Genomic DNA, 18,821 nt, shown 5'->3' on the forward strand with positions numbered 1-18,821 from the left:
GATGTATAGGTAGATCTCATTTCATTGTAAATCACAATCAGTAACTTTTGACAGGATCTGATTTGGCTCTGTTTGCTTAAAGTCTACAAATAGATACAAATTTCAAATTTTTCTTTATATATAATCCATTAATGTCTATACATGACCATAATTCCCTAAAACAGTGGTTTGCACAGACCAATTCGATTTTCAAAAAATCTTTGGATGTGTTATCAGCCTTTTATTTTTTAGATCTCATCAACTATCATCGTCATTTCATTTAAAAAACAATTTTTATACACCGAGAAGTAGAAATAATATCATCTCAGATAATGTTTTAAATTAAATAACTTTACTGAATGGCCAAGATGACCAAATAGGAACAGCTCTAGTCTGCAGCTCCCAGCGTGATTGACACAGAAGATGGGTGATTTCTGTATTTTCACCTGAGATACCTGGTTCATCTCATTGGGACTGTTGGACTGTGCATGCAGCCCACCGAGGGCAAGCCAAAGCAGGGCAGGGTGTCACCTCACCCAGGAAGCATAAGGGGTCAGGGGATTTCTTTTTCCTAGCCAAGGGAAGCTGTGACAGACTGTACCTGGAAAATCAGTACACTCCCACCCAAATACTGTGCTTTTCCCACAGTCTTACCATCCTGCAGACCAGGAGATTCTCTCTCATGCCTGGCTTGGTGGGTCCCACGCCCACGGAGCATGGCTCACTGCTAGCATGGCAGTCTGAGATCCACCTGTGAGGCTGCAACCTGGCAGGCGGAGGGGCGTCTGCCATTGCTGAGGCTTGAAGGTAAACAAAGTGGCCAGGCAGCTCAAACTGGGTGGAGCCCACTGCAGCTCAGCAAGGCCTACTGCCTCTATAGACTCCATCTCTGAGGGCAGGACATAGCTGAACAAAAGGCAGCAGACAACTTCTGCAGACTTAAACGTCCCTGTCTGACAGCTCTGAAGAGAGAAGTGGTTATCTCAGCATGGCATTTGAGCTCTGAGAACGGACAGACTGCCTCCTCAAGTGGGTCCCTGACACTCCTCAAGTCTAACTGGGAGTCACCTCCAAGCAGGGGCCGACAGACACCTCATACAGGCAGGTGCCCCTCTAGGACGAAGCTTCCAGAAGAAGGATCAGGCAGCAATATTTGCTCTTCTGCAATATTTGCAGTTCTACAGCCTCTGCTGGTGATACCCAGGCAAACAGGGTCTGGGTGGACCTCCAGCAAACTCCAACAGACCTGCAGCTGAGGGACCAGAGTGTTAGAATAAAAACTAATAAACAGAAAGGAGTAGCATCAACATCAACAAAAAGGACATCCACACCAAAACCTCATCTGTAGGTCACCAACATCAAAGACCAAAGGTAGATAAAACCATGAAGATGGGAAGAAACCAGAGCAGAAAATCTGAAAATTCTAAAAACCAGAGCGCCTCTTCTCTGCCAAAAGATCACATCTTCTCACCAGCAATGGAACAAAGCTGGATGGAGAATGACTTTGATGAGCTGGCAGAAGTAGGCTTCAGAAGGTCGGTAATCACAAAATTCTCTGAGCTAAAGGAGCATGTTCAAACCCATTACAAGGAAGCTAAAAACCTTGAAAAAAGGTTACATGAATGGCTAACTAGAATAAATAGTGTAGAGAAGACCTTAAATGACCTGATGGAGATGAAAACCATGGCAGGAGAACTTCGTGATGCATGCACAAGCTTCAGTAGGCGATTCAATCAAGTGCAAGAAAGAATATCAGTGATTGAAGATCAAATTAATGAAATAAAGTGGGAAGACAAGATTAGAGAAAAGTAAAAAGAAACAAACAAAGCCTCCAAGAAATATGGGATTATGTGAAAAGACCAAATCTACGTTTGATTGGTGTACCTGAAAGTGACGGGGAGAATGAAACCAAGTTGAAGAACACTCTTCAGGATATTATCCAGGAGAAATTCCCCCACCTAGCAAGGCAGGCCAACATTCAAATTCAGGAAATATACAGAACATCACAAAGATACTCCTTGAGAAGAGCAAACCCGTGAAACATAATTGTCAAATTCACCAAGGTTGAAATGCAGGAAAAAATGTTAAGGGCAGCCAGGAAGGTCGGGTTACCCAGAAAGGGAAGCCCACTAACAGCGGATCTCTTGGCAGAAACCCTACAAGCCAAAAGAGAGTAGGGGCCAATATTCAACATTCTTAAAGAAAAGAATTTTCAACCCAGAATTTCATATCCAGCCAAACTAAGCTTCATAAGTGAAGGAGAAATAAAATCCTTTACAGACAAGCAAATGTTGAGAGATTTTGTCACCACCAGGCCTGCCTTACAAGAGCTCCTGAAGGAAGCACTAAACATGGAAAGGAACAATTGGTACAAGCCACTGCAAAAACATGCCAAATTGTAAAGCTCATCGACGCTAGGAAAAAACTGCATCAATTTACGGGCAAAATAACCAGTTAACATCATAATGACAGGATCAAATTCACACATAACAATATTAACCTTAAATGTAAATGGGCTAAATGCCCCAATTAAAAGACACAGACTGGCAAATTGGATAAAGAGTCAAGACCCATCAGTGTGCTGTATTCAGAAGACCCATCTCATGTGCAGAGACACAAATAGGCTCAAAATAAAGGGATGGAGGAAGATCTACCAAGCAAATGGAAAACAAAAAAAGCAGGGTTTGCAGTCCTAGTCTCTGATAAAACAGACTTTAAACCAACAAAGATCAAAAGAGACAAGGCCACTACATAATGGTAAAGGGATCACTTCAACAAGAAGAGCTAACTATCCTAAATATATATGCACCCAATACAGGAGCACCCAGATTCATAAAGCAAGTCCTTAGAGACCTACAAAGAGACTTAGACTCCCACACAATGATAATGGGAGACTTTAACACCCCACTGTCAATATTAGACAGATCAACGAGAGAGGAGGTTAACAAGGATATCCAGGACTTGGAGTCAGCTCGGCACCAAGCAGACCTAATAGACATCTACAGAACTCTCCACCCCAAATCAACAGAATATACTTTCTTCTCAGCACCACATCACACTTATTCTAAAATTCACCACATAATTGGAAGTAAAGCTCTCCTCAGCAAAGGTAAAAGAACAGAAATCACAACAAACTGTCTCTCAGACCACAGTGCAATCAAATTAGAACTCAGGATTAAGAAACTCACTCAAAACTGCACAACTACATGGAAACTGAACAATCAGCTCCTGAATGACTACTGGGTAAATAAAGAAATGAAGGCAGAAATAAAGATGTTCTTTGAAACCAATGAGAACAAAGACACAACATACCAGAATCTCTGGGACACATTTAAAGCAGTGTTAAGAGGGAAATTTATAGCACTAAATGCCCACAAGAGAAAGCAAGAAAGATCTAAAATTGACACCCTGCCATCACAATTAAAAGAACTGAGAAGCAAGAGCAAATAAATTCAAAAGCTAGCACAAGGTAAGAAATAACTAAGATCAGAGCAGAAATGAAGAAGATGGAGACACAAAAAACCCTTCAAAAAATCAATGAATCCAGGAGCTGGTTTTTTGAAAAGATCAACAAAATTGATAGACTGCTAGCCAGACTAATAAGAGAGAGAAGAATCAAATAGACACAATAAAAAATGATAAAGCGGATATCACCACCAATCCCACAGAAATACAAACTACCATCGAGAATACTATAAACACCTCTATGCAAATAAACTGGAAAATCTAGAAGAAATGGATAAATTCCTGGACACATACACCCTCCCAAGACTAACCCAGGAGGAAGTTGATCCTCTAAATAGACCAATAACAGGCTCTGAAATTGAGGCAATAATTAATAACCTACCACCAAAAAAAGTCCAAAACCAGACAGATTCACAGATGAATTCTACCAAAGGTACAAAGAGGAGCTGATACCATTCCTTCTGAAACTATTCCAGTCAATAGATAAAGAAGGAATCCTCCCTAACTCATTTCATGAGGCCAGCATCATCCTAATACCGAAGCCTGTCAGAGACACAACAAAAAAAAAGATAATTTTAGACCAATATCCCGGGTGAACATCGCTGTGAAAATCCTCAGTAAAATACTGGCAACCCAAATCCAGCAGCACATTAAAAAGCTTATCCACCATGATCAAGTCAGCTTCATCCCTGGGATGCAAGGCTAGTTCAACATACGCACATCAATAAACGTAATCCATCACATAAACAGAACCAATGACAAAAACCACATGATTATCTCATTAGATGCAGAAAAGGCCTTTGGCAAAATTCAACAGCCTTTATGCTAAAAACTTTATGCAATAAACTAGGTATTGATGGAATGTATCTCAAAATAATAAGAGCCGTTTATGACAAACCCACAGCCAGTATCATACTGAATGGGCAAAAACTGGAAGTATTCCCTTTGAAGACCGGCACAAGACAAGGATGTTCTCTCTCACCACTCCTATTCAACATAGTATTGGAAGTTCTGGCCAGGGCAATCAGGCAAGAGAAAGAAATAAAGGGTATTCAATTAAGAAAAGAGGAAGTCAAATTGTCCCTGTTTGCAGATGACAGGATTGTATATTTAGAAAAACCCCATTGTCTCAGCGAAAACCTCCTTAAGATGATAAACAACTTCAGCAAAGTCTCAGGATATAAAATCAATGTGCAAAAATCACAAGCATTCCTATACACCAATAACAGACAAACAGAGAGCCAAATCATGAGGGAATTCCCATTCACAATTGCTACAAAGAGAATAAAATACCTGTGAATCCAACTTACAAGGGATGTGAACAACCTCTTCAAAGAGAGCTACAAACCAGTGCTCAATGAAATAAATGAGGACACAGACAAATAGAAGTACATTCCATGCTCATGGATAGGAATAATCAATATCGTGAAAATGGCCATACTGCCTAAGGTAATTTATAGATTCAATGCCATCCCCATCAAGCTACCAATGACTTTCTTCACAGAATTGGAAAAAACTACTTTAAAGTTCTTATGGAACCAAAAAAGAGCCCACATAGCCACGACAATCCTAAGCAAAAAGAACAAAGCTGGAGGCATCATGCTACCTGACTTCAAACAATAGTACTAGGCTACTATAACCAAAACAGCATGGTTCTGGTACCAAAACATATATGTAGACCAATGGAACAGAACAGAGGCCTCAGAAATAACACCGCACGTCTACAACTATCTGATCTTTGACAAACCTGACAAAAACAAGCAATGGCGAAAGAATTCCCTATTTAATAAATGGTGCTGGGAAAACTGGCTAGCCATATGAAGAAAACTAAAACGATCCCTTCCTTACACCTTATACAAAAATCAATTCAAGATGAATTAAAGACTCGAATGTAAGACCTAAAACCATAAAAACCCTAGAAGAAAACCTAGGCAATACCATACAGGACGTAGGCATGGGGAAAGACTTCATGACTAAAACACCAAAAGCAATGGCAACAAAAACCAAAATTGACAAATGGGATCTAATTAAACTAAAGAGCACAGCAAAAGAAACTATCATCAGAGTGAACAGGCAACCTACAGAATGGGAGAAAATTTTTGCAATCTACCCATCTGACAATGGGCTAATATCCAGAATGTACATAATTTATTTGAACTTAAACAATTACAAGAAAAAAAACAAACATCCCCATCAAAAAGTGGGCAAAGGATATGAACAGACCCTTCTCAAAAGAAGATATTTATGCAGTCAACAGACATATGAAAAAATGCTCATCATCACTGGTCATCAGAGAAATGCAAATCAGAGTCACAGTGAGATACTGACTCATGCCAGTTAGAATGGCGATCATTAAAAAGTCAATAAACAACAGATGCTGGAGAGGATATGGAGAAATAGGAACGCTTTTACACTGCTGGTGGGAGTGTAAATTAGTTCAATCATGGTGGAAGACAGTGTGACGATTCCTCAAGGATCTAGAACTAGAAATACCATTTGACCCAGCCATCCCATTACTGGGTATATACCCAAAGGATTATAAATCATTTTATGATAAAGACACATGCACACATATGCTTACTGCAGCACTATTCACAATAGGAAACACTTGGAACCACCCAAATGCCCATCAATGATAGACTGGATTAAGAAAATGTGGCACATATACATCATGGAATACTATGCAGCCATAAAAAAGGATGAGTTCATGTACTTTGCAGGGACATCAATGAAGCTGGAAACCATCATTCTCAGCTAACTACCACAAGGACAGAAAACCAAACACCACATGCTCTCACTTGTAGGTGTGAATCAAACCATGAGAACACTTGGACACAGGGTGGGGAACATCACACACCAGGGCCTCTCAGGGACTGGGGGGCTGGGGGACGGATAGCATTAAGAGAAATACTTAATGTAAATGACGAGTTAATGGGTGCAGCAAACCAACATGGCACATGTATACCTATGTAACAAACCTGCACATTGTGCACATGTACCCTAGAGCCTAAAGTATAATAAAAATTAGTACATAAAATAACTTTAACTCTGGAAAATTCACTGTCTCTCCCTTAGTTTTTGCATTTAACCGTAGACAGATGAAAACTTTTTTATGGAATGGCACTAATCCATGGATCAGAGTTTAAGCACAACTATGTCATTAAAAGAATTAAATGTTAAATCTCTTATTCTTCTGATTTCCAACAGTAAGAGCTAGATGAAGTATTATCGGGTTTTCCTTTTCATATTTGATCCACTGTATTTCATATTTAATTGCCGTCAATTCGGCAAAGTGTATCTTCATGAGGATATTAGCCTATTTTATTGAGTTTAAGAGAAATGTTATCCTCTTAAAGGAAACCAACTTATAAGACTTCGTAAGATGGTATTCATAGTCTCCTTAAAAATCTGAAATCATTATTATTAGCAAATGTTTTAGAAAGTTCTTTGAAAATATGTCAGTATTCCAGGGAATTTAACATTTAAACTAAAGGAATTTCTTCACATTCAAATTTTTCTTCACAATGTAATTTCTTAAATAACTTTCCTCTTTTCCCGTCACAATCAAATTTCTGGAATAACTGATCTATATTCACCATCTTCTAATTTTTCAATTCCCATTTACTCCTCTGCTACTCAGTACAGTATGGCTAGTTTGTGTACTGAAATTTTTCTTAAGATCACCAGTAATTTTCTAACTACTAAATTCAATGGCTCATTTTAAATGATATTTTTATTGTTCAATGAACATGTGTTTATGGTGAAAATAAAGACTTTCATGTATCTTCAGCAATATAGCATAGTGGTTTAAAATCTCAAGCTTTGAATTCAGAATGTATAGGTATGTGAACCTGGATATAAAACACTATGCTAATGTGGACAATAATGCTTCTATCTCATAACATTGCCATGACAATTTGATGAGCTAATACATGAATTGCTTTTAGAACAATATGTGTTACGTAATTCCTCCTTCTCTTAGCATTTCACTCCACACTGTACCATCTCATTCCTCAGAAGGTCTCTGCCTTTTCAGGACTAAATGCCTTTGTGTATACTGGTTCCTCTGCTCACGTAATGTTATTTTAGGATTTTTTTTAAGGTTAGCAAGTATCCGATCACAAATGCAGTCAACTTTTAGAATATTTATCCTACTTGAACTCTCATCATTTAGTACTGTTCATCATTCCTTCCTGAAGCCTTTTGTTTTCTTAGATTCTGTAGCACCATTTTTTTCTACCTTTATGACTCCTCTGACTGTTCCTACTCCATTTCTTTTGGGGATTACATCTCCCAGCTATCCGAACATAATGGTTGCTTAAAGATTTTATTTTCCTTCTACCTCTACACAATTCCCGGGAATGTCATCTATTTCCTTAAGCTTCAACTACTACTTATTAGCCAAATAACTTCCAAACACTTATCTTAGTACTCACCTGTCCCCTGAGATCCAGTCTCATGTTTCCAAAACTCTTTACTCTTCACTCCTCACTCCCCTGAAAGTAAAGTCCTGCCCATTCTCCTGTATTTCCTGCCTCAATTAATGGACTTCAGCAACTTCCACGCTGTCCTTGTTTCCTCGCTCTTTTTTTCTGCCTTTCACATTCACTTTGTCACGAATCTTTGTTTTGCCTGCTGCCTAAATATCTCCTGATTCCCTCTACCTCATCCTCTCTTGGTAATTGCATTCATTCAGACACTCATCATCACTCATCTAGACTGTTGCAATAATCATAAAACTAGCTGACCTGCGTTGGGTCTTTCAAATTTATCCTCCTTACTGCCACCAATTAATCTTTCTAAAATGTAATTTGTATCATATTATTTCCCTGTTTAAAATTTTTCAGGGTCCCTTCATTCCCTACAAGTTAAATGATTTAACATGGCATATGAGGCCTATCACTTGCCTTCTCCCATTGTTCTAGTATCATTTTCTCCCACGACACATACCACAACATCTTTGCACGTGCTATTTCTTCTTCTTAGAATATAGTTGTCCCTTCTTGTTGCCTGGCCAAATTTTTGTTACTTCCTAAAGTCCAGCCCAAATGTCACCTCTACAATAAAGCCTTTACTGGCTTCTTCCAGTTAATTATTTCTTTATTTTCTCTGTCTTTAATGTTTTCATAGTATTTAATCCGTACCTTTACTAATCATCTAGGATCTAGTGTATAAGTGTGTGTGTTTGTGTGTGTGTGTGTGTGTATATAGTGACTCCCCTGACAATTCTGAGAGTTTTATATATATAATGTATGTATGTATGTATGTATGTATGTATGTATGTGTATATATACACACACACACAGACTCAAAGAGTGGTATGTATATATCACTCTTTGAAGTGTCAGGGGAGTCACCATAGTGTCACACAGGGTTCTTAGCATAGAGCAAACATACTTCTCACAAACTCAGCTGCTTAATCTGTTTGCAGGATGAATTATAGAACAGGATAGATGACTCTGGGTGCTAGGAAGAGGAAGAGAGCACGTTTCTACAGTTTCTCAATTTTAGAAAAAGCCTATGTATATGTACATATATGGTACAGATACATATATACATACACATTATAGTTTATATACGTACATACACATGTATTGTTTATATATGTGCATGTACATATGTATATGTACTTATATGTGATATATGTATCATGTTTATATACATTTATACATATATGTATCACATGCACATGTGATACACATACATGTATGTGTGTATATACATGTATGTATATCTATATACTTATATATAAACTATATATGTATGTGTATATACACATGTAAACTATGTATATGTACACATATGTAGGCATTTTTAAAGTTGAGAAACTGTAGAAATGGTCTGTTCCTCTTCCCAGCACCCACAGTCATTGATCATGTTTTATAATTCAACCTGAAAACTATATATATAAAATATGCATACATACATAGTTTATATACACAATATATAGTTTATATATGTATATATACACATGTAGTCTATATAGTCTATTCATCTTTGTATAGTCTATATACATATAGACTATATATACATATAGACTATATGTATGTATAAATACATACATATATAAACTATACATATGTCTATATATAAAGCTTATATATACACACATATCTATAAACTACATGTATATAGATATAGATATAGACTCTGTATATATATGGTTTACATATATACACATACATATACGTGTGTGTGTGTATATATATAGTTTTGTTTTGGTTTTGGGGGTTTTTATGAGACAGGGTCTTGCTCTGTTGCCCAGACTGGAGTACAGTGGCACAATCATGGCTCACTGCAGCCTCAGCCTCCTCAGGAGCTGGGACTACAGGCATGTGTCACCACGCCTGGCCAATATTTTTGGTGTTTGTTTTGTTTTGTTTTGTTTTTGGTAGAGATGAGGTTTCATCATGTTGCCAAGGCTGATCTCAAACTCCTGGGCTGAAGCAATCTGCCCGCCTCAGCCTCCCAAGGTACTGGGATTACAGGTATGAGACACTGCACCAGGCATAGGTGGTATATTTTTTATATCTAGTTTCTACCTACTGAACTCTCTTCCAGATTTCCTAGGACATTGACCGTGTGTTATTCATCTTTGTTTCCCCATCTCTTCTAAAAACTCATGCAGATACCTGCTGTAAAGTAAGTACTCTGTAAATCGATGAACAAATCAACTGTAACAATTTAATAGTTTGGGAGAATAACAGAATAAAGTAAAAGCAGGTCAAGTTAGAGATACACAGGAAAATTTCAGATATACTCCCCTCTGCTTTAGGCCCATGACAAATACTTTTTCTCCCAACCCAGAGCCCAGAGTTTACTAGTTTCATAGAAAAGCATGACTTCTATGGCTGGTCCTTCCCTCCCTCTCCTCACTGCCACCACCACACCTTTCACTCTCCGAGGAGCTGGCAGTTCTTGCTTCCTGTTGATCAGATTTTAACCATGCACTTCCATCAAATTTAATTACATTTAGAAGACCTGAAATCTTTGGTAATAGTAGAGACTATCTACTATTGCTATTCATAGAATTTTAAATTTATTTTCTTTCAGAGTCATAAAAATTTTTAATATTTTCTGAAATATTTCAGCCTATAGGAGTATTCTTAGAAAGACAAGTTGTACAGGATTACCATCCATAAGCTAGCCAGTATAGGCATATCATCACTTACAGGGAAAAAGTCAGTGCGTGCCATACCTCATCACCAAAAAATATCTTCTTGGCCCACGTGTTATAAAGCCTAATCTTTTATCAGTGGAAATTCATTCTCTTTTCTTTATGTACTTTTATTGAAAAATGTGTATGTTTGTGGATGAATAGCACATTGTGATTTAGCTTTTAGATTGGCCTTTTCCTGGTACTGAATGTGCTTGGTTTTGGACAGAGGGGTTATGTTGAGTTAAAGGGAACTAAAGAGCAGCTAAGAGCACAGGAACTTGGTAGGAAAAACTTATCTTAATAGTTTTATCAAAGACTATCCCTAATCCCCATTTATTAAAGAGGAAACTGACAGATCAATCCATTAAAAGATGTTTTTATTATTCATGAGAGATTTAAAACTTTGTGATTCCTTATGCTATTGTTTCGTTTCCATCTACAAGTATGCTTGCTTCTTGTGGCCTGGAACAAGTTCCAAAGGACTTTTAAAAATACATTTTGCTATACTTAGCATACCTAAGCTCCACATAGTTACTTAAAGTAAAAGTAATTACAACCAGGCTTATAAGGTTAGAACTCTCAAAGATCTGGGTTTTACACTGAAATAACTTTTGACATATGTCATTTTTACTGTGGGCCAGATTTACAGTGATATGATTCAAATTCCCTCATAAACTATATAAAGAGTTATATACTGTAACTATATAATGAATAGATGGGACAAAGAGATATAGAAAAAATTGTAAACTTTTAAACAGATTTGTAAGGAAAGATGTATCAACTCAAGAACTTTCATGCTTTCCATAATTTTCTAAAAAGAAAAAATCCATTATTTAAAATTTACAGGAGTTCTGCTCATCTTAAATTTTTATAACATAATTATAACATCAAAGATCAGGTTAAAACATTTCAATTTATAGGTTTTCTTAAGTTGTAGATTGTCTCTTGAAATATACGGTACCCTATATCTTTTGAGCAGTATTGACCAAACACACACACACACACACACACACACACACACACACATAGCTGTTTAAAGTCTTTTCTGCTTTTTGACCAAATACTGATTTCTGTAAAGAAATTGGTGTTACAAAGAAATTGTGAATTCTCAGCCTGGTTTTCCTGCTGATGAGTAAGAACCGTCTGTAGTTCTCTTCGAAGTGTCAGGGGAGTCGCCATAGTGTCACACAAGGGTTCTTAGCATAGAGCAAACATACTTTCCACAAACTCAGCTGCTTAATCTGTTTGCAGGTTGAATTATAAAACAGGATAGATGACTGTGGGTGCTGGGAAGAGGAACAGAGCATTTCTAAAGTTTCTCAGTTGAAAAAAAAAAAAAGCCTGCTATTTTCATCAATAGATTTTACTAGATTTTTTACTTTTGTTGCTGGCTCCAGAATCCGATTTTAACTATAATGAAAAATAATTATGCTAAAAAATGAAAGGCCTCAGTTAATTTTTTTTTATAATTTCCTTGTCTTTTCATTAAAATTATTCTAGTTCTTGTCAACTTTACCTGTGATATTTTTCCTATAAATTCTTTGTTGGACTGTAAGTGTCAAGGCAAAATTAGACATATCCGAACAATATAAGTACTTGTTGATTGAATCAAAGAATAAGTTTCATAATTCCTCAACTGAGCAGAAGGTATAAATCAATATTTTATATAATGTTGAAAGTTACTTTGATTTATTAGTACTATCAATAAGTGAGAGACCTAAAACTTCTAGAAATTGCTCCTTAAAATATTTTCTTGTGTTCGAAATTTAAAAGCTGTGAAATATATGTACTTCAGCAAGTAGTAAGTCGAATAGTTATTTGTAATAGTTTATCAACAAATGCCCTCCCTAATTAGCTTTGGAAGGCACCTTCTAAATCTAATTAGAGATAGCTTTATTATCTTCTGTATATGGAAGATGGACTCAGATGGCTCCTAAACAGTCATCATAAGATGTACAATATCTAAACATGCTTAATTTTTATTCTTTGACATACGATATGCTTTTAAAGAATTTAATATTCTGAATTTGTTAATCATAAAAGTTAAATTATCTGATTACGTATTTAACTTGTGAAATATGTCATCTCATACTCTGTTAAACAAGCATTTCATTAAAATTATCATCAATTCCATTATATGCTTGTAAAGTGGATCACCTTTCCCATCCATGTATATATAAAGTAGGTTTCTTTAGAGCTGATTTTATTATACACATAGATATACCTACATGTTTGACAAATACATAATTATATTCATTTGTTTATAAAAACTAAAGAAGTTGGGCTTATATCTTAACTATGGGGAATGTCTCATGTTGGTATGAAGAAGAAACATAGTTTTAATTATCTGGCTAACTCCTTTGTGCCAGGAAAGGATTAATGTAGGATTATTAGGATTGGCGCCTAACCCAGAATATAAGAATTCCAATGGAGTGCAAAGTGAAGGATCCAGGCTAAAGAAGAAAAAGGGCTCTTTAAACCTAGACTCTGTATTTTCCCTAATAAGATAGATCCTTTTTGTAACTAACCTTATGGAATGAATGAAAATGAGCATAAAAGTGGGAATCAAAATTTTAAATTACAACATGGCTTTTTGCATTTCATGTACTTCTTCATTTCAGAGACTGTCTTCCAGTGATTAGAACTAGAGCTGAGCTACTATATGTTGCTGCATACTCAGATAGATAAAACATTTCAGACGAACACAATAGAGAGGAATGGAAGAAAAAGAACAAAAGACAAAATATGAGATATCTATACTGTTTCAGTTTAAATAAAATGCAAGAGTTTTGGGTTTTGGTTTTTATTAATGCCAGTACTACAGTGATTTTAAAAGTAAAATACCAGAGTTTTTATTATTTTAGGGAAATTATAGAATCTACTTACAATGATCATGTACATTTTAACTAAATTTTGATAGAGAAAAATACCACATTTTTTATACCTTAGAGACACACACATGTGATTTTCACATAACTCTTTTATATGAAATATAAGTTCCTTAGAGGGATATATGATCTAAGAAGTATGCTTTTCCTTGCTTCCGTTCTTAGCTGCAGTCAAAAGCTTTCTAATTTTTTATCACTTGACAGGCTACATAGCTCCTGGGTACTTCTGTGAAGTTAGGAGTACTCAACTACCTTACCTGAGATTCATTGAAGAATTGATAAAAATAAGATGTATAAAGTGATTTGAATTCCCTAGGAAAAGGTTACTAAATGACACTAATTGTTAGTGTACTTTAAAATATTTTTATAGTAATAGGTGAAAAGGAAGGTATCGTAGAAGTTAGATTTTTAGAAGTTTTAGTCATTCCTGCAAAAACATTGCTCAATCTCATTAGACTTGATGTAACGTATCGTTTAACTTGATACTTTATATAACTCACTCAAAACTTTCCCCTTTGTTGTCTCTATTATTAAACACACAGATTAGATAGAATGTATCTACTGGTTAATATAGAAAATATACACTTTTTGTTTTTTGAGACGGAGTTTCGCTCTTGTTGCCCAGACTGGAGTGCAGTGGCACCATGTTGGCTCACAGCAACCTCCGCCTCCCGGGTTCAAGCGATTTTCCTGCCTCAGCCTCCCCAGCAGCTGGGATTACAGGCATGTGCTACCATGCCTGGCTAATTTTGTATTTTTAGTAGAGATGGAGTTTCTCCATGTTGGTCAGGTATACTCATCTAAAATCTGATTTCACAGTTGTGCAGCTATCCTAAATAGACACATAGGTATACTAGGTATAGATTTTATTCCCAAAATATAATTGGGAGAAACTCAATTGAACCCAAGAGCACATAGAAATACGAATTTCACTTGGATTCTAAGATTCCGTAATTGGTTAATTATCCCTACTGGGTCAGGGATTTGCCGATGTCCATATTTGCCCCTTGGTAAATTTACAGAATGAAGAATCCTTTGCTTGTTTCAGTGTAACTTTGTCTGATGGTGAAATCATAAACATTGTCCATAGATTAACTTTATTCTTGATCATTTACATTTAAGGAGAAAAAAACTTTCCATAACAATATTGAATATAGTTACAGCTGAAGCATATCTTCTTTCTTCCTTCAGTGTTGTACCTTCTTGAACGACTCAACAGAGGCACTTTTCACTTCTTAACCTAAATGTAATGAAAAAACATAAGCTATACTATTGTAGACTACTTTAGCAGGTCTTTCTGTAGGAAGACTGACCAAAAGTGAAAGAAAAAAAAGATTCTACAAATTCCATGTAAATGATATTTTGGAACCTACTAAACTAATTTTAATTTTTTTAGTTGCTTTGGCATTTATACAATACAAACTAATAGTTCTTGGAACGTCATCATCTTTTTAGTTTTTCCTCTGCCTCATACAACACTATCCTGTGTATATGTGAAAGCATATGTTATATCTCTTTCTGTTACCGTGTGCCATACAACAAGCTATATAATGGTAAAAATAACATAAAACATTTTTAGTATCTTGAAAGATCTTTCTTAAGTTAACCTAATCTGTCTTCTTAGCTAAGTTATGTGTATTTCACATAACGTCCAAGAAGTTCTCTAGTACTGACTCTCAGAGGGCCTAAATCTTTCCCAGAATGATGGGAGTAGCACAGTTCAAGAACAAGAATGAATCTCTGTATAATCACACCACAATGTGAGGTGACCCTAAGACAGAGAACTGATCAGATACACATATGGGTTTTAGGAAGACTTTCTGATGCTCTTTTTTAACACAGCTGTGAGAAGAATGTGGCTAAGACCCAGTAGTCATTCTTGAGTAGAGCTGGTAAAGGAAACCATGAGGAGAAGAGAATTTAACACATGGGTGTAAGAGAGTCCGGCTTCATTGATGCGATCTGAGGGGAATGCCTAATGACTGGAAGAATCAAACTTGGCAATGAAAACACAAAGCTCTTTTCATCAATTCAAACGCAGACTCTAAAGCTGCAGATGGTCACCTCCAGCCTTGTCTATTCAGTGTGGGGTTTTATAAAATGGCACTTTGGTGAATACTAATAGATCAAAACAAAGAATTAATAACGTAAAGATGTGGTGTTCATTTTTAAATGAGTACACAGGTCAGTGTCTCAGAAAAAGATAAAAAGAGTACCTTTTATATGTGGGTCTAAAGTCTTTTTGTTATTTTTCAACCTCAAAAATAAGTGGCATCTTTAACATACAGATTGTGTTTTATGGAGTACAGTTTACATTATGAAAAAGAGGCCAAAATTAGAGTTTATATTTATGCTCAATGATTTCATTTCTTCTGATTTGAGGACTCTCAGTTTATATTTGTTAATGTCATTCTTTAATATTTTATTGAAGTATACTTGATAGGATAAATATATGTTGCCATTCTCAAGGATGAATCAATCTAATTAAAATTTAGTTCAAACATTTTATTCTCAGAATAGAACTTTTTCTCTCACCTTTTCACAGAATGCAAGGAGACATTGTTTAGTACAAAGGAAGACTTTGAACTTTAATTCAGTCCTGAAATTACCTTTTGGCTACTTTTTACTTTATTTGCTATGACTTTAGAAATGTACAGCAATTGCTTATGTATTAAAAGATAATTCATTGTGTTTAAGCTGTTACTTATTTTACATTACTAAGTCTTTAAATTGAAATATGCTGTATTTTTTTAGAATAAACTATATTATACTCGGTTAGCACTTTGTAGTTCATAAAATATTTAAGCTAAACCAAATAAATGAAGCTTTATTATCCAAAATAAACGTAAAATACAAGCTCAAATAACTCAATAATAGCTTTCTTGTTTCTGGCATTTATGAGGTAAATATAATGATTAGGTCTGCATTCCTAATACTTTTATCTAGAAAGTTACACTAACATAGAAAATTAAGACACTAAAATTCAAAGTTAAAGGGGAGGCAACTTAGTATCTAGTAAAAATATTAGTGAACTAACAGGACCCTCAACTGTCAGTAACTAGGTATGTACAAATCATTAAATTTGCTCTCAGTGTTCTCATCTGGAAGATATACTTGCTCTAATCTAGTTCAAAACATGGCTATAAGGATCAAATGAAATGCATGTGCATAAAAGTGCTTTGAAAAGTATAATGTGCTCTGTAAACATAAGCGGTTTAATATCTTCAACTTACATATTTTTAATTAAAACATTATGATCACCTGTTTGGAAACAGAAAGGGAGAAAAATTATATTGTAGCCTCAGAAACTACATAAGAACCATGTAACTTTTGAAAGGGATTCTTTACATAGATCTTGAAACTGGAAGTAAAGAGGTTCTGAGCATTCTCATACATTACTGGTGAGAACGGGAAATGGTAAAACCCCTATGGAGGAGAATTTGGCAATGTCTAACAATAGTACATATGCATTTGCCCTTTGACTAAGGAAGAATCACTTCTAGGACTCTATCCTGAATATAAACCTCCGTGCATATGAACCAACATAAGAATCACAGTATTGTTTTTAATAGCAAATACAAATAACCCAAACAGGAGAGTAGTTAAATGATGGTACATGCACATAGTGTAATACAATGCAGCTGTAAAAAAGAATAAGGACGATATCTATAAACTGATATTGAGTGATTTCCAGGACAGATTGCTAACTGAAAAAAAATCAAGTGCTTCTCATATACTGCCTTTTGTGTGAGAAATAAGAATAAAAGGAACAGGAAAGATCAGCCAGAAACTAAAATGATTACCTTTGGAGGTATATGGGAAAGAGATGCAGGCAAGGATGGGAGTGCAACTTTTCTGAGTATGCCCTTTTGTATAGTTTTGACTTTTGAGCCATGTAAATCTTTTACATATTTAGAAATTGAAATCAAATTAAAAAGATAAAAAGAAAGCCCTAAAAGTGACTATAAATAGAAATAAACATACCTAACTGTATAGCAAATTGATAAGATACAGAAAAGTATCTTTTGATCATCATACTTTGACTATACATCCTTAGTGGCATATATTCTAAGAACAGAAATACGTGTAATGAAATTTTAAAGTTTACTCACTATGTTTACAGTTATTAGTCCTACTGGTATTAACATTTTGAAATGATTTTATGCATATTGTTGGATTGAGCAAATAAAGAAATAAATGTTATTAGGAACCAAGATTTCCACCATAAAATAAATGGAATTAGGAAATAGAAACTGTAATGTTAAATTTGAATTAGAAATATTAAAATGAATCTCATGATTTTGTTTATTAATTTTTTTGAGACAGAGTCTTACTCTGGAGTGCAGTGGCGGGATCTCGGCTCACCACAACTTCCGCCTCCCGGGTTCAAGTGATTCTTCTGCCTCAGCCTTCTGAGTAGCTGGTATAACAGGCACACATCAACACACCCAGTTCATTTTTGTATTTTTAGTAGAGATAGGTTTTTGCCATGTTGGCCAGGCTGGCCTTGAACTCCTGGCTTCAAGTGTTCCATTTACCTTGGCCTCCAAAAATGCTGGGATTACAGGCATGAGCCACCGCGCCTGGCATGGTTTTAAATATATACATATTTTTCTTAGCTCTGTCCACTGAAAAGGGCTTAAAAGCAATACATACATCTAGCATCCAGATTTTAGTTTCTAAGCACCATTTCCCATTAAAAAGTACCAAGCTTCTACGTCTGGGTCAGGGGAAATACAGAGTAGTCTGGGATGTCTTTTTGTGCCAAGAAACAAGCAAATGCTCAAAGATTTAATGGGGGTTATATAGAAAGGACACATAAGCCAGTGTGAAAAGGTTCCCACTGACTTAATTTGGGATGATTCGTGAATCAAAAAATAAATTTTTTGATTACAAAATATTGAACTTTTGCATCTTAGAGTGTACAAACATACTCAAAAACAAGAGATGAAGGATAAAGAGGAAACAGCCTTTTGTACAGAATAGTGTCAGTTAATAGATGTAGAGAGAATGATATGATTAGAAAATCAATACCTTGTAACTTCCAGTATAATTAATTCAAGCAAAGACTATGAATCAGCTATAAAATTAGTTAAAAGAAGCAACCTTGGTACTAGAATCAATCAGTCTAAATAGTTTGAGAGAGCTTACTTAGTATAACCAAGGAGTTTAGAGCTTACAAATCAGGGTGGGTTTAGACATAGGGATTTAGGATAGCAACTGCCTTAGGACAGTATTTAGGGATTTATTATTAAAATTTACTTTGGGTATTTTTCTCACTCATGTATTCTGTGCTTATGTAAGTGATGGCAGATAGACCTAAACCACTC

The 18,821-nt window shown here is 35.6% G+C and overlaps 1 protein-coding gene across 13 annotated transcripts in view; it reads left to right on the top strand.

Moving 5' to 3' along the window:
- The window catches only part of MIPOL1 (mirror-image polydactyly 1), a 401,793-nt gene that overhangs the window by 318,131 nt on the left and 64,841 nt on the right, over nucleotides 1-18,821 (top strand). Inside the window, exon 13 of one of the 13 annotated variants that reach the window (XM_054530049.2) lies at nucleotides 10,006-10,200. The exons of the other annotated variants lie outside the window; for them this stretch is intronic. Coding sequence (XP_054386024.1) covers nucleotides 10,006-10,060 — 55 coding nt within the window. The 3' untranslated portion in view covers nucleotides 10,061-10,200. Of the gene's footprint in view, nucleotides 1-10,005; nucleotides 10,201-18,821 lie in introns of those variants that run through there. 13 annotated transcript variants of the gene reach the window in all.

Source organism: Pongo abelii, chromosome 15, assembly GCF_028885655.2.
Source record: "Pongo abelii isolate AG06213 chromosome 15, NHGRI_mPonAbe1-v2.0_pri, whole genome shotgun sequence".
NCBI classification, from domain to species: domain Eukaryota; kingdom Metazoa; phylum Chordata; class Mammalia; order Primates; family Hominidae; genus Pongo; species Pongo abelii.